Here is a 25,529-nt window from a genome sequence, read left to right as displayed (position 1 = left end):
TTGGGGATCTGGGTGACTCTTCAGGCTTCCAAGCTAGAATCCAGTTTCTTGTTTTGGTTTTTTTTTTTATGAATCAATATCTTCTAGTGAAAACCAGTTCAATAAAAGAAAAATGCCTATCCCTGACTCCAGCTCTAATTTTGGATTCTACCCCACCTTGCTACAGCTATTTGTCTAAGCAGTTGGCTGTGACTGGATATGTCAAATCATACACACGTTACACTAGACCAAAGATATTTTGCCAGCATCTACCCCAAGCCTACACAGGGAACAGAAACCAGCAAAAAGCAGATGATTTTATGGTTTTTGACATTCAGGTTTGGATAGGACTAGAAACAGACTTCTAACCCACCCTTTAGATACAAAGCACCTGTAAACACAAATAAAACCAACGTGAAGGCCTAATTTACCTTAATGACAATTTACAGGAAGATCATTCTAGCACAGTAAAACCTGGATCAAATTGTCAAGTATATTTAGTTCAACATATATCTAATTTAGTTCAAACTGAAGCACGTGCCCACACAACGAACAATTCTACTGACCTCTACGAGATCACTCAAGTTGTTACTGCCAGGCTCTTGCTGAAATGGTGTGCTGAATCGAGGGCATAAATACAAGTACCACAAGCTGTACACAGAAAGGCTTTGAGATATCAGAACAGTAGAGAGTGTGTGAGAAACAGTATCATCTGCTATGACTAACAGGTAATTGAGTATTTGAACAAGGCACCAAGGTGAAAGGAGGGCTAGGAGCTGTTACAGAGCAGGATAACTATTCATATCTTCAAGGGGAACAAACGAAATAGGCTGACAGCAGCTTAGCTATTAAGTAGAGATTTTTTGCATTTCCACTAAAATACTTTCATTTAAGCAAATACAGGTTTTTATCACAGCAACACTTTTTCCCAAAGTATTCACTTTTGTTTGAAAAATGTAAAATTTATTATTTATTTGATAGGCTGTGTTAAAACACTGACTGATTCCTAAAGGCCTGCTTCAAAGTCCAAAGAATTTAATGCATGGGTTTTTTTCCATTGACCTGCTCATACTGTAGGTAGTCTACAAATGCTGTTTTCCTCACTGCTGGGACACAGTACTAGCAAAGGAGAATGAGAAAATTCACCTCCAACTCTTTTTTTTTTTTTTAATACATTGTTACTTTTACATCTTCACTTTCTTCTTGAAATAACGTCCAAAAGTTTTTTATGTACACCTGCTGGTATTTGTCTCACTCCTATCAAGACATCACATTCTAACAGTTACACAAAACACTACAATTTGTAGAGCAAATTCTTTTAGATACACCCATTCTGGTAATACAGAGCAATAGTAAGACTTTGTAGGGATTGGTCTGGAAATTTAAAAGTCTTTGTATTAAATTGTATACTGCTCAGAAAAGCGGTGTGCTCTGGGGCAGCACAGACATTCAATGTTCTGAGAAGTACCAAAAACCAAAGATCATATGTTATCCACATTCATCCAACAGATAAAAGGACCAGACTTGTGACTCTACCCTACAGTTTTAGGAGAAAGGATTAGGTATATCAGTATTAAAAGCATTCTTACTGATATCTCATTTAACTGATATTCTGAAGAATAAATTTTCAGTCCAATATATCTCTAGGCTAAGACAGGATTTTCTTTTTCTTGTTGATACTACTGTATTACATACCCATTGCAAATGAACGACAATGAACTTCCCTACTGAAAGAATCGTTGGCTAAGACAGACTGAAGGATCAGAGAAGACTTTATCTTTCTACCTTTCAATGGGACTTTGTCTGTGACCTTTGCTAATAGGAATGGGTAAAAAGTCACTATGTTGGACTCTGCACAAGAAAATAAACTTTATCTTGAATGTTTTCCATAGACTTTAACCATGTCTGGATTGTTTTTGTTAGAAGAGTTTCAATGATTGGAACACTACCATATTATTACTGTACTATTTTAATTGGAAAGTTTCAGTTTTCTTACTAAGTAAGGGCTGTTCTTTCCTTCTTCTGAAGAAAATAAATAGAAAAAGTAGGATACTAAAGAAAGAGTACCTGCCCATCATTCCTTTTTATTACTCTTCAATAAAGAACATCCCAAAGCAAAAAAATAAAAGAGATACTATGGTAGTATCAAATTAGCCCCCGTTACACATTGCATCTGCAAAATACTGCCCCACTGGAGCAACCTAGATGACTATGACAAGATTTATTCTTCCATATATTCTGCTCGAAGTCCTGCCCCACAGAATATTTAAATCAAAAGGAGTAAGTCATTGAGTAGACACCAAATCCACAAGTGTCCCCCAAGAAACTTTGAGAACCAGTATTAATTTGTATTCAATTCCTTCAACCTGACAGAAAATGCTTAATGCTACGATGTTAAAAAGAGGCCGTCACAAGTCAAATCCCTATTTGTATTTACAGAAATGTTTTTCAAATACTGACTTGAACCATCAATATAAATTACCTGAACCTATCACAGTAACAATATTAACTACAAAGGAGAAAGCCTACTATTAACACTGCAAGATGAGAGTGTGATTATGCAAAAGAAGGACTGTGTCCAACAAGCAGTTCATACTTAACTAGCAGTGGGCATGGAGTCACCATGACTCAATCCAGAAAACCGCATTCACCACATCAGGATGATTTTTTTTTAACAGTATGCTATGCACAGACACACAAGCCGAAATGCAACTTTAAAATAAAAAGCAGAAAAACAAAGCTTTTAAGACAAGCACCAGAATATTGGCGGTAGCTTCTCAGCTCTTCCTGAAAGCTGAGCTGTAAATAGTTTAGTGAAGCTGCCAGTGGAGTTCCTGAAGTGACCCCAAACCCAGACTGGGCACCAGAATGGCCTGCTGTCTACCAAGAGGTCATGCACGACGTGCACCAAGTTAAGTAACAAGATCTCAATCATCCAAACTCCACAGCAGTCCAGTCCAAGAGAAGTGAGGACCACAAATCGTTCTATCAAACTTCACAAACAGACCTTGGGTGAACAGTTACTCATGCGTTGAATCAGGCTTCTTGTGCTCTTTTTGTGCGACATGAAAAACTGACATACTTGCTACTGGCTTTCTCTTTCTCTCTTTTTATTTCTGTACCTTAGTACAAAACTTGCCTTCTGACTCACACTAACTTCTCATCTGTACTTGGTGCTGGATAATTCAACATGTTGCTCCTTTTTGGTGTTAAATTTTCTCCCAACAGCTGGCACATAATTACATTTAATGAAATCTCTAAACTGAGATCAATCTATTAACAGTTTCCAGGACTGAAATCCTTAAAATTTTCTTTCCTTTATCATTGCATAAAAAAACCTACAAAACAAACAAAAAAATCAAGTCTTTAAGCATACAGACTCAATCAGTTTAAATTACAAAGATCAGTGCAGATGACATCCAGCCAAATCATCTGTCACAAGTATTCATGAGATAGCTATCATGTGCAAACATCATTGACTTCTGTCACTTTTCTTTACACACTCTTTCGGTGTGGGTCATAGTGAAGACATGCCTTGACCTTTTTAAACATTGTGGTGAGGAGGGAAGGGACTTAAAGAGCCTATATTCCTAATAGAAAGTTTCACCAGAAAACATGATTTCTGGTCAAAACCATAAAAAATTTCTTAAGTTTCTGACCAAACTAATAAATCTTTCCTCAACAATGGAAACTCAGTTCATATTTGCAAACCCAAACATTAATTTTCAGAAGTCATACAATCCAGGAGCAAATAATTCTTTCCTCATTTAGTCAGGATTCTACTAGTTAACAGAAAATCCTTACATAAATGCACTGAAGCGCCACAAGAAGCTTTAATACAATGTTGCAGATGTACACAGGCGTGCATGCAATCATTCCTTCCCTCTGGTGGCTGGTTTTCACAATGGAGGGGGAAAGGAGGGAGGGCTTGCTACTAAAAGTAATTATGCATGCTTGTAAAAGTTTCTTTTATAGTGTAAGGAGAAAGATTGTATATATATGTAGTGTGTAAAACAATACCTGTTTTCAGCATATGGCTTTGATCCAGACTGTACTTTAGCGTGTTGTTGCTCATACCCACACTGCATGCATACTCACACAGTAAAAACTGAACTCACAAAGCTACACCCATTGGCTGCAGCATCAGAGTTGGGAAGGGCTCTTTAGGGGCAATCTTTCATTTTTCAAGAGTTCTCTCTGGAATTCAAAAGGTATCAGGTCTCACGATACAGTACAGCAACTGTGGAACATATTCTTTTTGATCTTGATAGCTCTTCTGCAGCAGAGGAAGTACCTTACTCACAAGTAGTTACGGGACACATATAAGGTATTTCATGACCACTTACTTTTCAGCTATGTAACCTCGTTCTTAAACACAGCACTGCAGATGGTCCCAAAAGCGTAACAGGTATCCTTTTGACCGAACAGAAAACTGAGGCTGAAAGCCTGTGCCTGACAGCTTAGTCTTGTGCAATATTAGAAATGGCCCTTGACAGAAGTAGTAAATACATCTTCCCAATTTGTGGAGAAAAATAACTACTGTGGTAATCAATAGTAAACTATAAAGTAATCTCAAGAGTTGGAGAAGTCTGGTGACATGTAACAGCTTTCGAGACAATCGCCCCTTCCTGTTGTCCATATGTCCAAAAAGTATTTGCAGCACTGAAATTCACTAGGTACAATTTTACAAGTAGGGAGCAGTTTTCCTAATTCCATTTTTTTCCCCATTCTGTGTTTTAGTTAGAGTGAGACTGTCGTCAAACAAATACAGCTAAGGAGTTTTCTGCTAACTATTTAATGGCATGATAACATGTCTGTTCATTGTTAGAAAGACAGTCCCCTCTCCTCTCCCGTGTGATTAAAGATGTAACAGCTCATGATTTTTATAGAGTCAGAACTAGAAGCAGAAGAGTAATCTAACCACAGGATCCTACATGGCACTAATCTCAAATCACCACAGAAGACATTCCTTTCTACATATGTATATACCATAACCCCCCGGGAGATGTTTTAGTGACGTCCTTTCTGGCACTAAATATGTAATTCCTTCAATTAGTATCAGCTTACTATGTTGGCCTCTGTGATCTTGCAGAATAAAAGCCATCCAGGCATTATTATATGGCATTTTAATAACTCCTGCAGATTGAACACAGATTGTTGGTTGAATTTGTGTGCTTCGTTTTCATAAGAAATCACTTCATAGGGGTTATATACATATAAAACATCCAATGCTAACCAATTATTTTTCTGTTTGCTGGCACTGGTGAAATGCAATGAAACAGCTTCACTTTCACAAGATATTACAAATTCATTTGGATTATATTTTCTGTTCCTAAGTGAAAGCTGCCTAACATCTTTTTAAGAAATCCTCTCTAAAATTGAACTGAAATTGAATTTATTCCTATTAGAAACAAGAAAGACAAATATTATCTCATTATTGAGGCATTTATTTCCTTATATTCCTATGTTTTCTTAGTGAAATAGATATTGCTTTGTGAGCATCTTTTAAAAACTAGCACAGTCCTTTGTGGTTGCACTATTTCATATCGTATGTACTACAGGTTAGTGACTGGGGGTAAGGAACAGTTCTAATCTCATTCTGTGCATAATGCTCTGTGTTTAAAATATAATTGCTTCTTTCCATCATCAGTGAAGTCTCTCACCTTGTAAAAACAGAAAATAATGCAGGTTGCTGTGTCTCTCAATGCATCTGACAGCTATTAAGAGAGTCTGCTAAACACTGGTGCTTGTTAGTTTGCTGGCAGCATGGCCTTCAAGAATTACAGGTTCGCAAACACTCTGTGGTGCATATGGTGAGAGGACAAGAAACGACAGATAAAATTTGAAATTAGAGAGGTTCTGACTGGATATAAGGGAAAAATTTTGCACCACGATGACAGTCAAGAAGTGGAACAAGTCACCCAGAGAGCTGATGCTGTCTCCATCACTGGAGGTTTTCAAGACCAGACTGGACAAAGCCCTGAGGAACCTGATCTGATCTCATAGCAGCCCCTGCTTTTAGCAGGAGGTTGGACCAGAGACCTCCTGAGGTCCCTTCCAAGCTGAGGGGAACTATGGTTCTAAGGACATATATTTTTAATTCATAGGACTGTACTGTAATTTGAAAAATGCTCTCAACTAAAGCAGGGGAGAGTAGAATCGGCACATTAAACATACTGGCTTTTCCATCCTTATGACCGATCCCAAAGCTTTAATTCTAGAAACTTTCTTCTCAGCAGTCAAGCATAAATCTAGAGTATTCCACAGAAGTTAATAAAGCCTCTGTGCCTTTCCATGACCTCCACATACCCCCTACCTACACTATGTGATTGATTTTCCTACAACTCTTCCTCTTCCCTTCATATTCTGTGGCCTGGCACCGGCACCACATGTCCTACAGGGTCAGTTTTGATCTATTCATCTGAATCTAATCAAACTCATATGGATATATTTTGTAGAGCAGATAAAGTATGTATGTTTATAACAGAAAGGTAAACAGTTTCTATATGACACCTTTCTGTCTTTACTTCTGCAAAATGTCTAACTTTCAGTGACCGAAAATGCAGGATTTATTTTCCCATTTGAAAGAAAGTGAACTGGGAGACCAGGGCCCAGTGTTGTCCTTTGCTGATTTTTAACTTATTTGCTTTCAGGAACAGGGAAGAGACCAACTCAGATAGCAGAACACAATATCATCCCTAAACACCTGATATAGCCCAGAGAAAGTGAATATTCTCCTCCTGACTAGCCCAACTCCAGATTTTTACTTCCTCATATGAAAGGGCAAGCTTTACCAACAGCAAATTATCACAGTCTATCTTTAAACACATCACAAACCTGCGCATAAAAATTACTTAAATATTCTCAGAGCAGTGGCTGTTCATTTTACGAGACAGACATTAGAGGAACATGGGGCAAATTCAAATCTGTGTCATCAAGTTTGAGTTCGTCAGGATGCTTTATTCACATCGACAGTTGGCTAACAGCAGACCTAAATTTGGCCTGAATAAGGAAAACATTGAGCTACCTTCATCTTTGGTTTCCACACTCACCTCAACTGTTTCACAAGTACTCACCATAACCTGCCTGGGACCAGCTGCCTGTATTTCATAGGTCACCAATATTGAAGGTAAAGGGTTTCAACTGTAACTGCACATTGTCCAGTCTCAGACCAGAAAATACAGAGAGTGCTCTGACTGCTCCTGTTCTGCACTATGATCAATCACAGCTTGTCTTCCTAAATCTTGAGCCTCAGGGCTTTTTTTTGTTGTTGTTGTTCTTCTCCTAGTACAACTTGCTTGCTACTGCAGGTGGCAAGCAGAAAGTCCCCGAATTGGGGTTCCCTGGCCCCACGATGAGTTTCCATATGGTGAGGTGTAGCTATTAACCATTGCCATCTCTCCTCCCTATGGTTGATTGGGGCTGTGCAGGAGGTAATTAGCAACCTTATTAACATTTACATGCTTGCATGGCAATGAACTTTAACACTCACCCCTCATGTGTCCTGACAGAAGGACACATAATATGCCATTCAAAGCCTGTCAGAGCTCTGCATCATTCTGAAGGGTAAGCTCAGGCAAATTTATGTCTTAAATGGTCACTTCCAACACAGTGTATTTAGTTTATTCTACAGGATTAAAAACAAACAATCAAACAAACAAACAAAAAAACCCACAAAACACCAACAAAAACACCACAAGTCCTGGAAAATACCCTAAAAACTGCGAAATACTGCAAAATACTGCAAAAAGATATAGCTTTTTACAACTTAGAGTAACAAGTATATCTCCAGAAATTGTTTACACTGATGGCACAAGAATAACAGAAGCTAAAGGCTTTTTAAGTATGCTAGGGTTAAATGATTATCTCTGTTTTCCATATCCAGATGGCTGCTTGCTAGAGTCTAAGAAAATGAGAAAGGGGACAATAAAAATGCTAAACTCATAAAAACTGAAAGTGTCTAAAGGAATGTATTTTGAGAAAAGGAAGTCACTGTGATTTGCCACTTCCTTTCTCAGCCAGCTTGCACAGCCCCTGAGAACCTAACAACCCATGACATGATCTGCTCAAGCCTGTGGACAGGTGTCCCCTAATCTCTCCACTTCATGCAAAATTCCAAGAAAAACAAGTAAAGGACAGAGGAGAGGAGGAAGGAAAAGAAGTGTGGGCTCCTACTGAGTGTTACAAAACATAATTCTCTTATATTCCCAGTAATCTGGTTTAAAAGCCATTTTTATATGCAAGTTTTTAACCCCAAAATGTTACACTTGAAATTTCCTGAGAAAGTGACTCCAATCTGAAAAGCAGTTGCTGTAAAAGAACCTCTCCCTCTGCCCCCCGCCAAATCAGGGCACTATATGTCAAACCTGTAGACTTCAGTGATATGAACATGTTTTTACTGCCTTTTAACTCCTCATAGCACTACAAAACCAAGGCAGATTTGGAGAAATGAGAATAAGGACTTTAGCCTGTCTCAAACATTTTAATGCAATACCAACGGCAAAATCTGCCACATCCAGAGAAACCTATTCCAGATAAAATCCACCCATACACACCTAAAGAGACACATCTGAAACGATGATGGGTTCTGTGCAATAGAAAGCTGTGTCTGACCAGCTGAATCATTCTACTTCTTCTGCCATCATTAAGACTATTTCAGATGAAGCTAACTGGCAATAAGAGAAAGACCCTTTCATTTGGAAACTCAGGAAATTTCCTCTTGAAATTGAAAGGCAACAAACACAAAATTCCCTAGAGTCATTTTCACAAAGGTCTGTCTTTCCCCGCTCCAAATAAAGCTAAGTTTGATCTTCTGATCCAACTATTATATGTAGGTTCCAACTTAGAAATGGTTAGAGCTCAACAACTGTTAAGCCTGACAGATGGAAAAAAAGGGTAAATAGACAGAAAAATAACCAATATTACACTGGCTTAAAGCATACTTTACAGCTGTTCTTTATAATGCTAGCTCTAATTCCTGGTTATAGAGACTACATATATGCACAAATCTTTAGTTAAGAGTAAAAGTAATGATAGCAGTTCAGGGGGATTTGATGGGACAACCAGTCATGTGTCCAAAAATGCTTTACTTGCTACAAATGAGGAAAGAAGATGCCTAGCAACAGGAAGAAGAATTCTTCCTCTCTTTCTCTCCTTTTCCAGTATTTCCATATTTGAAAATATTTTGCATATGGTCATAATGTCATAGTTTCTCAGCAATAGGGAGAGAATTTGGTTTTGGTTTTCGATTTTAAAAAATGAGATTACCCAAAATGGTAAAACTGGGCTGCAGAGCAGCTAAGACTATGGAAGAAACAGCATTCTTCAAACTCACTAGTACTCAGCTTGTTTGGACTTGTAACTACATTTCAGTTCTTCCTTGTCTTGCCTGAAAGAAAAAAATGAGAGTATGGAAGATTGCTTTTCTCAAAAGTATTCTGAGAAATCAAACTCATATAGTCTGCTTATTAAGTGTTGCACAATAAGGAGCTGACCGCAGAAACGGATGGCTCAGCATTCAAAATGTAGTTGTTTCAAATAAGTAGATGCAAAAACCTGGAAGGGGAATAAGCTTTTCAGGTTTATTTGTCCTCTGATTTATAATCTAAACAAACGTTACCACTATTTTGTTCTCTCTGTGGGGGATAGAAAACATGAGAAACAGCCTTAAACTTCAGTGTGAATAGTGAAGTCTGTTAACAGAGATCTCTCATTTATAACAGATCTCTCATTTAAATACAATTAACGTAACAGATATTTTGGTTTGAAGCAAGGCTCTTTAAGATATGGACTTCCCAATTCTGTTCCTATAGGAACATACCTTTTTATTTCAAAGAAGGAGAGAGTAGTCCAAGATACCAGATTTAGAACCAGAAATAGTAGTTCCAAAGTATTTTTTGAAGACCTAGTCAGAACATGATGAAACATTGCATAACCATCAGGATTTAAGGCAGCATTTCATTTAATTTAGAAATATTTTGATGACCGTGGCAAACAAAAAAAAAAAATCCCAGCAATGTCCATTTCTTCTGGACACAGTCTATTATTTCTTCATGACTTCCCTAAGCCACTTCACAAATGCAGTACAGATCAGAAGGCCACAACAACCACTACAGCTCCTCTGTTCCGCTAGAGATTCATTCCATCAAATCCTGTGATTGCTAGTCAAACTAGTGTTTGACTTAAGACTGCTAAAAATACAATGAGAGACAGAATTGTCTAGATTTGTTGAGACATTTAAACATCAATACATGCCACTTCGTAAATCTACTCTTCCTTTCACACATTTTTAACTCCCAAGTTTTCAAAAGTATTCTGCCACTACTGGCTTGCCCAAACTCCTGTTAATTGAACTCCTCTTACTTTGGCTTCGTGTGTGAAAAAATAATCATGTGGCATGAAGAGGAGCCTGGAAAAAGAAAAATCTCTGAAGCAGCTAGCAATCCTGTCACTCACTCACTCAAAAAAAAAGGCAAAAAAAAGGGCAACATTCCTTTCTTCAACCCCCTAATTCTGTAGAAACTTCCAATCTGTTCCACAGTTAGGCATCAAGTAGCAATAAATCCTAAGACAAACGGCATATCTACAGTGCAATTGTAACTTGTAAAATGTCTCACTGACCTAGAAGTGTCATGACCCTTTCCTTAGAAAAAGTCATGTAAAGCTGCTGCACATCAGGGTTATGATTCAGATTTGCTTCTTCCAAGGAAAAATTTCTCTGCCAAACTTTTGAAAGCTTTCTTTTTCAGAGTCAACCTGAAGGTTGACACTGTTCTAACAGGTTTTGGATTGTTTTTTTTTGTAAATGGAAAATATAGCATCAAAAGCAGCCAAAAGCCTAGATTCAGGTTACTACCTGCAGCCACATCAGTACCTGCTGTGATCTGATTAGGTTTCATACATCCAGCGCAGGCAGGCTGGCTCAGCTCTGGGATGGGACATTTCTGCTGAGTTCTTCAGAAAGCAGCAAACCTGTGAGTCACCCAGTCTGACAGCTCTGAAGCACTACACCGCCTCACCGATAGGGACAGTGTGCTACCAAAATTGTCACCATAGACTAACTGCATCAATAGATTGTGTTAATACAATTTTTTAACAAACTTCTTTATATACATGCTAATTACAGCCTCTAAGTATTTACTGTTTGAGGCAGTTAAAGTTTCAGACCCCAAACTTCAAATGCAGGTGTCCAGGTGACCACCAGGTGTGTCTACATTATCATGTTAGTTCTGATCAGGTTTATACTTTTCAGTTAAACCCCTGAGTGTCACCATTTCTCACACTCCAGTTTATATTGCAGAGCAGTATCAAAACCAGATTCTTTTTCAACGAAACTAAGGGTGCACTTCAAGGATGCCAGTGCCGTTCAGTCCACAGGAATGCAGCAGAGCTAGTCTGAAGTAAAACCTCCAAAGTATAGATATTGTGGGCATTAGGTTAGCAGCACCATCCCTTTCTCTGAGGATCCATGCCTATTGTGCACTGGAGACACAGCCTAAAAGCATATTTCAGCACATGAGAAAAAAGGGGCTTTATTACAGAGATCCCAAGCATCCACCACTGCTAATAATGAAGCCAGTCACTTAATTTTCTTCTTCACTACTAGCTCACATTTTCCTCCTATAAGACTCAAGCTGGTTTTTGCATACTGGAACATCAAAATAGAGATGGTGTGCGTTTTAGAGTAAACCAAAGTAATTGCAAGTGCTCATTCCTTAGAAGGAAAAAGATTTGAAATGGTAGCAGCAATCTTACAGTCCTCACTAGCATCTGTCAGCCTCTAAATTTCAACTCATAAAATGACACCACCCTCTGTAGCAGCAACATAAGAGGTTTTCATGTCTATTCCTCTGTTGGACAGTCCCGCCACACAGCCAGCTGTGCTCTAACATGAGTCATGTGCAGACCTCTCAACTTTCAACAATCCAGAGATCCTGACACATTGGTCATGTGGCAGGAGTGTCTTTGAAATGGTCATGCTAAAGGCACACATCCATTTATGTGATAAATGGGGAACATGTCTTTGGGGGCTGCCCTGAGAAGACGCCTTCTAGCAGAGCTCAGGGGATGCAGAGCAATGCTGCAACATTGTCTTTGCTTCAGGATTAAGCCCGGACAAAGGAGGAGGCTGTCACTGATATCTGAAAGGCAAGTGCTGAGGTTGCTGAACATGCTGCTGAGCAGTTTTCACACTCCAGCCTTGAAGCCTGAGCAGTGCAGTTGATAGTTTTCAGACTGCAATCAGCCTCTTTCTGAGAACTAATGGCACAGCCATGGGGAAAGAGTGGGAGAGTATATGCAGTGCCTAGAGTTGGCTATAATGAATGCCAACTACACTCACAATGTTTTAATTCTTCTATACACAGATTACTGCTTGTCTGTTTATTATTTATGATTGTGTCATCTCTCTTGAAATAGAAACTGCAAGAGATAAGTAGGCAGGCAGAGATGGAAAGACTGAATTATTATCTGACTTTAATGTAGTACTCACAACCCACTGTTCCCTTAAAGTGCTATTTCCCAATCAGGATTACTCATCTGTTGTACACAGGCACACCCCAAAAGCCTGCCAGTGAGACCACATCTCCTTTTCCCTTCTCTAGCAGCAGAAAGAGCTGTCTCTGATAAAGCTACCCTACTCCAGCTAAGACTTCACAAAAAGCCAGACTTCATAAAAAAGTGTTCTAAAGGGGAATCCATGTTTTGTGCAAAGATGTAATTCTGATATCAACAGAAAAGCTCAAGATGAGCTTTTGGGAAAGTCCTTGGGCACTGTAGTGTACTAGTCTGCCATTTATGAGGCTGAGACCCAAGACAGCAAATCCTGTTTAGCTACTGCAGCCAGGGAGAATGGAGAAAGTGATTCAATGCCAGCATTTAGCTTAGTTGAAGAGATATTTCTGAGGAGAGGAAGGTTCCTGCAGTTTAGCCCCTACAGAAAAGAAGCCCTTGGGAGCAGCTGCCTAAGGGTGACCAGAGGAAATCTTTTGTCTAACCCTTTTGCCTCAGCTCTCAGAGAATGAGACTTGGATGTGGCACCTGGTTGCCTCATATCTGCTCAGATAGTCATTTTACAACTTGTTCTTCTATGAGCTGAATTTGCTCATGAATTCCTCCATTTTTTTAAACATCCAAACATCCTGAGGCATGAATATTCACAGCTTAACCAAAAGTTTAGCAAAGGAATACCTGCTTCTGTTTTCAAGCTGTCACTTATTAATTTAAGAAGATGCCTATTGTTCTTGTAATGAAAGGGACAGTGAACTACAAATCCCTATTCAGCATCTCCACAACACACATGATTTTTATAGGCCACTATCATATTCCCTTTCTATCTTTTCTGCATCAGGCTTGAGTGTCTGCCATTCCACATACAGAATCCATTTCATGCCATTGATCCTCCTCCTTGTTGCTCCCCCTGTACATTTGCAGTTGTGCTCTATCTGAGCCTGGGCGACAGAAGAACTGCAGACACCATGTGCCTGGAGCAGTGAAAGGCACCTCAGTGCACGCCATTCTGTACGTAACATTTGGATTGTTCTTATGTGAATCACTTTACATTTGTCCGTTTTGAATTTCACATGCCATTTTATTGCCTAGTCATTCCATGTCATGAGTTCCTCCCACAATTAACCACAGTTGACCCTTATTTTTTCTACCCAGGATAACTTAGTATCATCAGCACATGCCATCACCTCAGTATTCACTCCCCTTCACAGGTCTTTTATGACAGATGAACAGCACAGGTTCCAGCATAAATCCCCATGCACTGCCACTGGTGACCTCTTTCTACTATAACTTACAACCATCTATTACCTACCCTTATTTTCATCTCTACCAGCCTTGTGTGAAGGATCTTATCAAATATCTATCAGAAATCCAAGCAGACTATAGCAATCTACCACATCTACATGCTTCTTGTCTCCTTCTAAAGACTCTCAACATGTGATTCCTTTCCCTAAGTATCATATTCATCTGTATATAGTTTCTACAGATTTTACTGTTACATACCAAGTTTACTGGCCACATCTTTCTGAAATCCTTATTTTGCTAAAAATACAATGATGGCTTCACATTTCACATCTTTCCATCATCTGCTATTGGAGCAGTCTTAAAGAAAATACAGTATCACAATGAGTAATTCAACTATTTAGCCTTTTGTCCTTCTAGAGTTCTTAGGTGAATGGTGTCTGGTCCTGGCAGGGCATAATGGTTCACACTGTCAACTTCTCCTGCCATCTCTTCTACTGACATGGTATTGAGATAATCATCTGACACACTGCCAGGATAGAAAGGTTGCAGCACAGAAATTTCTCCAAGCTTGCTTCACTTTGCAAAATACTTTTCCACTTTTTCTGCTCTAGCCTCATCTTTTCTGAGCATTCTTTGTATACTCAGACCACTTATTAGCCTCACAGACTATTTCTTATATGAAGTCTTTTTCCAGGAACAAGTTGCTCAAACAAGTAAGGAAGAGAAAGACAGTACTCCTGGTGCAAGTATTTGTAATGTCCTCAAAGGCCCTGAACTGACACTAGAGGATTCCTAGCAAAGCCATGAACAGCCTAGCAAAGCTGTTCATCTGAAGAGCAGGCCAGAAGCATATTCTGAAACCAGTGGAAACAACCTGGTGTATTTTTTTTGTGTGTGTATGTTTTCTTTTTGAAGAAATAACATTTCTTTTTATGGTGTATTTTCTGGCAGCTCAAGTTTTGTTTTGGTTTTTTTGCCTGCTAGTGCATTGATTTAAACATAATAAAACCCAATCCAGAGAATTATAATAAAACAAAAAAGTACAATGAGAATCCCGTTTATCAGATCCCCTGACAGACCTCAAGTGCCCTCTCTACTAATTGAATGCACAATCCCCATTTCTGACTAGTAATTTCATACTGTTTCAGGCTGCATTTGTGTGTCAAATTGTTTTTAAAGGTTGAGTTTGTTTTTCCTAAAGAGCTTGAATGCTAATTAGCATGCAGCATAAATATCACTCAGCTTTCAAATAGCATTATGAAATGCAAGAAGCATCGAGGAAACAGGAACCGCAGCTTTTGCCAGTTCCACAGCCTGAGTAACCTTAAACTCAGGTTCACAAGAGATCCACCAGATTAATTGGGGAGATTTATTTTCTGATACAGAGTTAAGAATAAGGCTCTATTTTGAGTTCAGAGCTGTTTACTACTTCTGATATTTAATCCTCTGGTCTCCTGGGAAGGGAGAAAGAACAAAGAGAAATGTATCTTCAGGCATCACCAGGACAGGTTTATTTCTCATGCGGGGAGGAGTGGTGACAAGTCCAGCCTATAAAACACATGATGAAAGGGAGTAAAATTTGCCAGCAAGCAGGTGCCATGTTTGTGCTGCTGTGTAGCATTGCTGGCAGTGCAGGCTGTCCGGAATGTCTCCTCCTTTTAAGGCAATCAATACTGCGACAGAACTGATAAATATATACATATTGCTGTCTGATTAAACGTGTGAATTTAAACTTTTATTTTCTAATTTTCCCATTGAGTATGTTAACTACAAATCCATATTTCAGGGTTTGGTGGTGGGATTTTTTTGTTGTTGTTGATGTCATTATTGGAGTGTAGGGTTTCTTTTTTCCCCCATTCTTTTTGCTTTTTAATTCAAAATATGAGGGATCTTGTTAGTCTTTTCCCTGCCACTTTTCCTGGCTTCCCACCCTTTTCAAACCTGAAACTTTTCCATATGTCTCCAGTTCTGGGAAAGTTACAGATTGGCAAAGGAAAAAAACAGCAGCTTTCCCTTTCATACCTTTCTAAAACATGTATATCAGTAATTTAAGTGGCTTTCTTTTTTTAAACAAAATAGGATAAAAATTAAACCTAAAATTTGATTTAATTTTTTGATCAGAGAGTTGATACAGAAAATGTTTTTCTTGGTTTTGCTTTTCTTGTTTTTCTTTTGGCCACAAAGCTGTTTGTCCTAAAAGTTAACAGCAACACCTTACAAGCAAAAGGGACTCTGAAATGGAAATACTGATTAAAAATTACATTCTCCCCACTTCCTCTCCATTACTTTTACAGTAAAAACTTCAATCAGTATTACAATCACTATACATTAATATTTAGAATATGGCATTGTTGCCAAAATCTTCAAATATATGCTTCTACAATTAATTTGTAATGCCAATATACATTGAAATATTAAACTTTAAAGTTATCTTTGAATGTGTTAGACATGTATTTATCTCTGAATATCTCAAATGTAATTAAGCTGAAGTTATTTACACATAAAAAATCTAAGCAGAGCTGTGTGGGAGTCAGAACTCCCTTTAATGGGACAGCCTATAATTGTAATATCTCTGTCTGTTCCACATTGGAATTATTCCATAATTTCCTACAAAACAATTTTCAATCATGAAAATTGCTTTAAAGCAAGAAAACAGAATGCTAGAACTTTATCTTTTAAAACTGCTACAGACCACAAAATACACTTCAAAAAGAAACATCATGAAAGCCAACACAATCCCATGGAATATCTCGGTTTTGACAAAAAGACATTTTTGGAAAACATTCACTGGCACACTTCCAAACAGCTCTCATTGCAAAAAGTGATGTATACTTTGACAGTGATAGTAGCAGATATAGTTGTATTCTGAATACTTCTTTTTCTCCTCAGGGCAATGTTGCCTCATGTTATACAGAGTAAGAGAAATGACAGCAAAAAGTTTAGCTCATGGAGAGTGCAAGTGTATTTTCCAGTTTGGATTCTAAAGGGTGATGGGAAAAGACTGTGATAAAACACAGAGGGGAAAAAATTTAGCTGACAAACTAGAAATATCTTTTCACCCTACAGAGCTTCTAGCTGCTTTATCCACATGGAACAACACGTTTATTAATGGTTACTTTATAAGAATTCCTACAGAACATGCTCTGGTAAAGATGCTGGGCCATTCCAAAAACAGTTGTTATTCAAAATGCTATGTCAGAGACTTTGAAAAGAAATAGCAGGGAAATCCTTTAAAAACGTAATGGTCTGGTCACTGTATTTTTCTGACACCTCTGCAGGAAGAGCTGCGTGTTTTCTAATTATGGCCAAACATCTAATTATGGCCAAACAGCAGTTTATCAGCTCTGCACTAATGAGCCTATAAACAGCAGACTGGAAGGGACCTCCAGTCAGTCACGGAGGTACTGCTTGATAACTGAGCTTTAGAGGGTAAGACCTCTCTACAGACAAAGAGCTGTCTCTCTACAGTGAAAGAAAGGGACTCTTCAAAGCAGCCATTCAGGGAAGTGTTCCACTGTATTTAATACAGATACCTAAAACTCAGCATTAACAACCCTTTATTTTAGCAAAACCCTTGCTCAGTTAAGCATCAAGTTCACTATGAAGGAGACACTTGATGATGACTACAATGTCTCAGAACACTTCTGAACCCTCAGAAGGATATGAAGTCACCTTTTTCACCGTTAGGGAAAACTTTTACTCGTAACTTTACCTTTCTACAACATCCTCTCCATTCCAGCAGGTTGAGCTGTCTCTCATCACCAGGTCTCCATCACACAGCCTTTCTGCTATAGAGGCATAAAAGGGTCGGGATCGCTTCATGTAATTGATGAACTCTCTGTAACATAGGAAGAACACATTTAACAACAGAACAGTACACTTATGGTTTAAGCCCCCTGTCAACCCTCCACAAGGGTAAAAGTTTAGAACCCTTACAGAAATTAAGTCATCCAAGTTGATTAATTTCTATTTCTAGTGTATTTATACTTCTACATATCATCCAGTCTTACCTAGTCCAGTGTTAATAAATATAATTACATACAAGGGGTGGTTTTAACAAATTACGTTAACACATCTCACACAAAATTTGAAAAAAGTCTACACCTACTATCTCTGTATAAACAGATTGAAAAAATCATGAGAAAACACCATCATTAAAGGAGTAGGCTTTTTCTCTGTTACTGCAAGTGAATACTGCACCATTTCCTGCACGTGTGAAATGAATTAAGAACACTGTCAACAACCTCCTGAGTGGAAAAGGCTTCCTAAAGCCAACATCCCATCACAAAACCTGAAATATGCTGTAAGTACCCCACACATGCAACAACAGTACGGAAAGTCATCTCCCTGAGATGCGGTGGGCCCAATTCCTCCCTATCATCACTATTCATGTCACATTCTTATTAGAAAGAAATTTCTCTCTCGTCATGTCTGGCACCTCACACCTGTTAAGAGGAGGCTGTGCCTGCTGCTTTGATGAATAACCAAAACTCCTGGCCAGTACAAACAGCCCATTTCTGATCAAGTGTGTATGGAAAAATGTCTTGTGGGCAAACTGCTGCCTCTTTTATAATCTGATTATACCTATAATATAGATCTGGCTGAGGTAGCCATAAAAATAAACTGTAACAAAACAAGTGTTAATTCAACACAATGGAGAGTGTTTCAGAATAAGAAATTACCCTTCCCCCACAGCTTTAGAAGCTCCTGTTTGGTATAAGATGTTAAGATACTGAGAACAAGGTGCAGGACACAAAAACTGAGCTAGAGCTATCATGGAGCTATCTGCTTGTCTCAGAAGTCCCTCGACAGCCCCATTGGGAAGGCCAAAGGACTCATTCTGGTTTATAATGTTTCTGCCTGGCAGGCTGTAAGGGGACACTGCATTGAAGAGGTGCCTGGGGATATGGCTGGATGGAGCTTGGCACAAAAACAGTCAGGATTTATTATTCTTTTGGGAGCAACAGGGGCTTTAAACAATATCAAAGCCCACTGCTAAGCATCTACCCCTACAAGGTTTAGGCAGTGGTCATCTCTCCCCACAGCTGTCTTTATGCTTTCTCAAAAGCATTTAACCATCCCATTTATCTTACATGTGATGAAATCCTGCTCGAGATAACTTAGTCATCACATGGTCCTAAGGAACTAACTTACCCTAACAATGCAGGAAAGCTGTCGTTTTAAGAAAGAAAAAAAGTAGGAATTTTGGGGCTTACAACGAGGGAATCAGTATTTCTCTCTCTTGACCACTAACTTACAAATATGAGCTCTAAGTATTTATACAGTAAAGCTAGGTCCAGACAGCAGGCCACCTACCTGAGAGAACAGCCTAAGAGTATCGATTATGAAAGGTGACACAGATGCTAAAGATTTTATGGGTTCTAAAATAGAGTTTTCTTTGAAGGAGGAAAAGAGCACCCTTTTAAGAGTCTAAAGCTTGTCTTACTCAGCTCACCCCAAGAGGCTTAAACTCCTTTGCATTTACAGCAGAGTGGGGCTCTGACATTTCAAAGTAGCATCTTAGCAAAGGCAAAATTCTGTGTCCAACTCAATCTTAACAAGTGAAAATATTTACTTTTCATCAGTAAAAAACTAAACACACTAGGTAGAAAACGTACAGTTTCCCAGTGCCCTACAGTATAAAAGCAGTAATCAAAAGTATGCCAATACCTAGATTACAGCTGAAACAGCAGCTTACAATGGAGACAACTAAGTGTAGAGACAACAAAGTATGTCACCTTGTTTTCATTCTTACCGAGAGATTTTTTTCAAACTTCTTGATTTGTCATTCTTTGAAGCTTTCAGAGGCAGAGAACTGGAATAGGCCGGGGAGAATAAGCATCAATCAGGAGAGGTTGGGGAGTAGGGGAGAAGCAGGAATTCAGGCAAATGAGGAAAAGAAATGAGAAACAAAAGAGAAAAGTAAAAATTATTTTAAAGAAAGGTCATCAAGCACATGCATAGGATAATATAAGAAAAAAAATAAGGAGGAAAATTGTCATGAGATTTTTCCAAAGTATAGATGCAATTAAGAATGTCAATGCAACACTGAAAATAAACAGAACTGAGATTGTTTTTCCCAATCATTTTCAAATAAGAGCACAATTACAAATGCAGCACACACAGCAAAAAGCTGAAAATAAATTCAGTGGTACTTAAATTAACTGATACCAAATGGAAGAACTGTAAATATATGAGGCTGTACAAGAAAACAATGGCAAACGGTTTAGAATGAGCACCATGGGAAGGGGGATACAAATGAGTAGCATTCATTTTCTGGTACAATGAGCAATTTGCTGTCTGTTCACATAAATAATGTGAACACAGATACTTTTTGCTGTCCAGTTCTGGTCAGATTGCACCACTGAAATAAAAAAACAACTTTGCAAAACAGGAGAGACAGGCCCTAAGGTTATATTGGAGGAAAAACTGCGGAAATAACCCTGGTAGTTATTTAGTGAAAATGCATTTTGTGGCACTGATATCCCGAGGTCCCTTAATTAACATTAAACATTGTATTGAACATTAACATCATGATGCAATTTTCCACTTACATGATTTGATACCACATTCTGCTCTTTCTTACACCCGTACTCTCAGGTATAAAGTAATGGCAACAGCTGGAGTAATGCGTTCCTGGAGACAGGTTCAACAATACTTGCCAATCCAGTTAACTCTTACTGGAGAGAGTAAGCACTACCTTCAGCAGCTCTGAGGACACCCAGATGATGGCGGCTTTGCCATCGTACTTTCTGGGAGCTAACAGCAGGGGTGGCCACAGGACAGGATGGACCTGCACTGATCATCAGGTGAGTGTCACCTGCCATCACTGAAGCAGTGATTCCAACACAGCCAGTCAAAAAAGGAAATGAAAATTTGTAACAGGGAAAATCTGGACGTGCTGAAATTTCTGCCTTGGCCAGTCAGTCAGAAATGTTTGATTTGTTTCCACAGTAAGTTAATTTGCATCTAGTGTTAATAATGTTTTGTACTAGCACTTTAATACTCAATTTTTAATAACATCATGTGATGCCTGACCCAACAGATAGTTAATTTTAAATAAAGTAGATGACTTCGACTTCCAACATTCCCAAAGAAACTCAAAATTGTTTATTTTAAAATGTATAAAAGATCTGTAAGTTCACACTATAACAAAGAAATCCCAGCAAAATATCATTTCAAAGCCTTCCTCCTCCAATTAGGGACCTAATATCATGTTATAGTTCTTTGTTAAACATAACATATTTTTATATACACATCTGTAGCCAGTCTTATGTTTAGTGGTTTGAAATATTACATGCAGCACACATGCTAAAAGGCAGGTATTCAACTTTGCTAGGAGTCTGGACCCTGACCAGAATAATACTTTGTGCTGAACTCAGCAATAATATTCCAATTTACTGATTGAGATTCTGTACATGCCATGTACATTCCCTGTACCATCATATGGTTTCAATTTTCTTGTCATCTCTCTACTACGTTTTATAGTAACCTCCACGCTAAAAAATGACTACAGCAGCAATCCTGCCAGCTTCAGTTAATCCCTGAATACAATTGTGTAATGCAAAAAACCAAAAAATTAATAGTCAAATCTATGCTTTTCAGCTTAATCAGAGGAAAAGGCTTCCTACAATATCGTGCAACATTTATTCAAGTTTCAGCTTCTTACACTATTGCCCCTAACACTTAGTGTTGCATAACAAAAAATATGCAGGAATGGAATACAGTAGAAAACGAAGATGGGAAATCTCCCAGGAACCCATGAGAATAAGAGGAGCAGAAAAGGATTCAACTACCACAAAAGAGGATCCAGTTGCTGCGTGAATTCAGGGACCATGCAGGACCACGCTGTGCAGAACAGTGGAGAGTGAGAAGGACTGCCTCCATCCAGACTCAAAAAACACACACCCAGAGGAAAGACCCGTCAGGCAAGGAGACACCATCTTAACAGTCCCACTTTTCAACTGAACAAGCAGCCTTGGCTCTACTGAACAGCTGAAATCAGAGGTTCTCAAACTCTTTGGAAAAGGAGCTTGATTTTGTAACTGGCCTTGCAAAGATGTAATACCTTTGGAGCAAACATACATATGTAGGTATAAGCTGTTTGGCACTAGGTTTTTAAGGGCATCTGTAAGCAGGTACTACAGAAGAGATGAGAGGCCACTTTATTGTGGTTTCTCCTACAGATGTGCTAACCAGACTGGTTCTTCTCTTTGAGCTTGGGAATATTCTGACACATTAAGGGAATGATCCACAGCTTTTCTGTTTACTTGGGGAGTACTGGCTCATTCCTTCTCTTTTTCTTTCCTTATTCTAAAAGGCAGGAGCCATGTTCCATATTCCTCTTGAATTAAGGATCATTTGGAGGGATGTCTACTACACAGACCAACAGACAGATTCAAGTCGGGACGATTCCCTGTGTGACCTTGTATCTAAACTGGCAGACAGCTGACGTTAATTGCTCTTCATTTTTTAAATCGCCAGAAGGAATGGCACCAAAAAAGATTCACATAATTACTTTCATAATCTAGATCCCCTGTAGCAGTTATCTGTCACTCTAACTGCATTTTACACAACCCACTGCAGGAATGATTTCACCCATCCATTATAAAATTTTATTACCTAAAATTGCTTTTTATTGATATCATATGTGATTAAATGATAGATGATGAGCAACACAGCGATGTAGCCAGTCACTGTGTATTTCACTTTATTTACTGTTTCACGATCGTTTCCAAGAAGCAAACTACAAGCTTCATGCCATGTGTTTTATAGCAAGTTGCGGAAAATTTAAAAATATTCTCCAGTTCTTACTAATTATGGCTCCATCATTCATTTTTGGTGCATGGGCTCTCCACAATACCTATCAACACTATTTCAGTAATGTTTTATGCTAATTATGTAAGGATGGCCTTAGTTTAGATTTTTTGGATAAATTAATTTTCAGTGCACAGACCAATTTTGGGCAACTAATTTACAGTATATTAGTTTTCACATATTTTCTTTTCCATCTACAGGTCTTAAATTTTAAAAGGTCAATATCCAAATAATTCTAGAAGGTTGGGATGGGGAGGGAGCAGATCCTCAGGTGAGAAAGAACGACTGTCACGCCATTAAAGACACCAATTTGCATCTGTTTAAGAAGTTACCTGTTAATAGGCTGGTAATTCTGCCTTTTTGGTTGCCAGCATATAAGTGCCAGTGAAGTCAATGAGTTATACGGAATATGGCCTAGATCTCTGTGTTTTTAAAAGCGTATTTCGTTAATTGTACTAGAACTGTTCTTTGGATTATTACTGTTGAATTTATTAATTTAATTTCCTTAATGCTCTTTTCTCTGATTTGCATCGTAAAAATTGATTAGCTCCAAGCACTAGCACAAACTGTTGTGTTTTGGTTTTAAATTACAAAGGGATAAAAATATTGCTATCACTCAAAAAACTTAGCTTGCTGTTATTACTTTTATCTTTTAAAGCAGTGTTTGCTTCATTCATGCAAGCTTAGATGAGAATTAATATAGAAATGGATAAAAACCTCATCTTCACAACTCCAACTCCAGAATCCAGCCTACGGAAATTTTAATATTGCTGTCTGTCATCCACCTGTCCAACATACAGATACACATGGACTCCCTGGGCAGATTAGATACTGTTCTCAGACAGAGGTGTGAGCCCAACATGATTCCACTCACTTTGCTGAAGTTGTTCCAGATTTATACTGGTATTAGAGAACAACATGTTAACCAGAAATATGTCACTGGGATTTTATGGTCAGTTAGCTCTGACATCTACTCATGTATCATGAGTGGGAATGCAAAGACACCCTTTCCTCCCTGCTTACAATTTACAGAAAACCAATCCAGGAGCTACATGAGGGAAAGTGAAAGAAAGACTAGGCGATCTGGGAGCAAGGAGACTCATGCCAAGGCCCATGGCAGCAATTCAGCTGTCTAGTGTCTCAACTGGCACACAACTGAAGAACAAAAGCCAAGATGGACACAACAAGCCTAAACACAAATGTTTCTGCTCTTGCTCTGTTATGTAACAAATCAAGGAGATTGCAAGGGACCTCATTAATCCTCCCCGGCCCTGTGAAATAAGGGACAGACTTTGTGTCAGGGCAATGAATCTTTCCTTTTCACCCCTTCCTCTTTCCCACCTCTGCCCCTGGATAAGCTCAAGTCCTTAAAGACGTGGGCAGTTGTATTTTAAGTAATTTAGACTCAACTGTGGAAATTACTCAGACTTTGTTGAGGAAAATCTTTCATCATTTTCACTGAAAGTTTCTGGAAATAATGAATACCTTGGTGCTAAGTAATGACATCAAGCCTGGCCTGTAAAAAGCTTTTCTTGGAGAGACCTGCAATGTAATACCGCAAACATATCTGCGTAACTATCAGTGATAGCAACAGCTGGAGAGCACACAGACAGGGTGACAGAACTGTGGCTCTGGCTTAAACACTATGGTGCAAGAAACCATTAACACAAATTGTGCGGCAGAGAGTTTATTTCAAAGCAACTGTTGCTTAGGGTTACCTTCTTTTATTGTTCAGACTAGCATGAGCCATCACGAATGTCTGGATTTTAGTCGCTTCCTTGACTGGCACTATATTGCCTGATGACAGGTTCCCTTCTTGTTGTTTGGGCTGTCCACACACTTTATCAACCTGTATGAAAGGAAGGGAAAGGAAAACCAGGTTTTAATGGAGAAACTGATTTACAATTGCCCAAAGGTCAGCTTGTTCCTTGTGGTCAGCTTTTACTGTGAGAGAAGGTGTCTGGGGGAGAGAAAGAAAGGATTCTTCTTTCCAGAATCTGGAAACTGCATAAGAATGACCAAATTAAGAGGCAGTGCAAAGAGCACTGCTACCAGAAAGCCAGCAGTCATGGATTTGTCACTGGATACCTGGACTATAGCACACCTGGAAACAGACTGAAATAGCAACTGATAGAAGTGTTGCGAAATCAAACTTTTATTTAGAAACATACCTGCAGCTTGTAGGTACACAAATCTTCGTGGAACATCTACCCTGTATATAGAAAGTAGAGTCTATTTGGTGTTTGAAGGAGTTTGCAATCAGAAGACAACTGAGTCTTCCAGCCTTTAACTAGATAATGTTCCCTTAAAACAAGGAAATGAGCAAAAGAAGTCAGCATCAACAAATCACTGTCAATAAAGTCTTTTCTTGTACAGAACAGAATGAAAAGAGAATTTCCATCCCTGGGAATCATCAGTGCCTTGGATCCTGGGTTCAGAACACTAACATCGCTCAGCCATTTGCCCTTGTTGCCCTTCCTGAAGCCTCTCATAAGGGATTTGATACAAGACCAGGAGAAAGCAAGCTTGTGTTTATCCTTTGTGCACTGTGGATCTGACACTGCTCCTGCATCCTGCTACATTTATTTGCTGTAACAGCTTTAAGTGACAATAGTAAGACAAACCTCTTCCCTTTCTAATCCACAAATAAGTAATCTGTAATGTTTTCACCTACTCTTAAATCCTCAAGCAAACATGAAAAGAAGACAAAGGAAATCCTACTGTGGGCATGGTACTACCAGAGACCTTAATCACACAGAATTAATCATCCCCCACAGCACTGAATTTAGTATTCCTTATTCAGTTTTCCATTATAACCAGGGTGAGATGGATTTCTTGTTGGTCTGTGCATTTTACTGCATCTTTAAAACCCTAAGTCACAACTGCCTAGCTGCTGAATATTTCAGACCACAGACGACTTAAAATAATTTTCCCTGCCCCTTTGCACTACTATGTTGTATACGTCAGTGCAAGTACATGAC

The 25,529-nt window shown here is 38.7% G+C and overlaps 1 protein-coding gene across 2 annotated transcripts in view; it reads right to left on the bottom strand.

Moving 5' to 3' along the window:
* The window catches only part of LOC142412359 (glypican-5-like), a 410,584-nt gene that overhangs the window by 240,263 nt on the left and 144,792 nt on the right, over positions 1-25,529 (bottom strand). Inside the window, exons 4-6 of one of the 2 annotated variants that reach the window (XM_075507444.1) lie at positions 24,267-24,397; positions 19,487-19,546; positions 17,444-17,569 (exon numbers count right to left, since the gene is read on the bottom strand). In XM_075507444.1, the coding sequence (XP_075363559.1) occupies positions 17,444-17,569; positions 19,487-19,546; positions 24,267-24,397 (317 nt within the window). The remainder of the gene's footprint in view (positions 1-17,443; positions 17,570-19,486; positions 19,547-24,266; positions 24,398-25,529) is intronic. The other variant, XM_075507445.1, reaches the window with a different exon arrangement.

This window comes from Mycteria americana, chromosome 7, assembly GCF_035582795.1.
Source record: "Mycteria americana isolate JAX WOST 10 ecotype Jacksonville Zoo and Gardens chromosome 7, USCA_MyAme_1.0, whole genome shotgun sequence".
NCBI classification, from domain to species: Eukaryota; Metazoa; Chordata; class Aves; order Ciconiiformes; family Ciconiidae; genus Mycteria; species Mycteria americana.
This window is presented reverse-complemented; position numbering and strand designations above follow the sequence as displayed.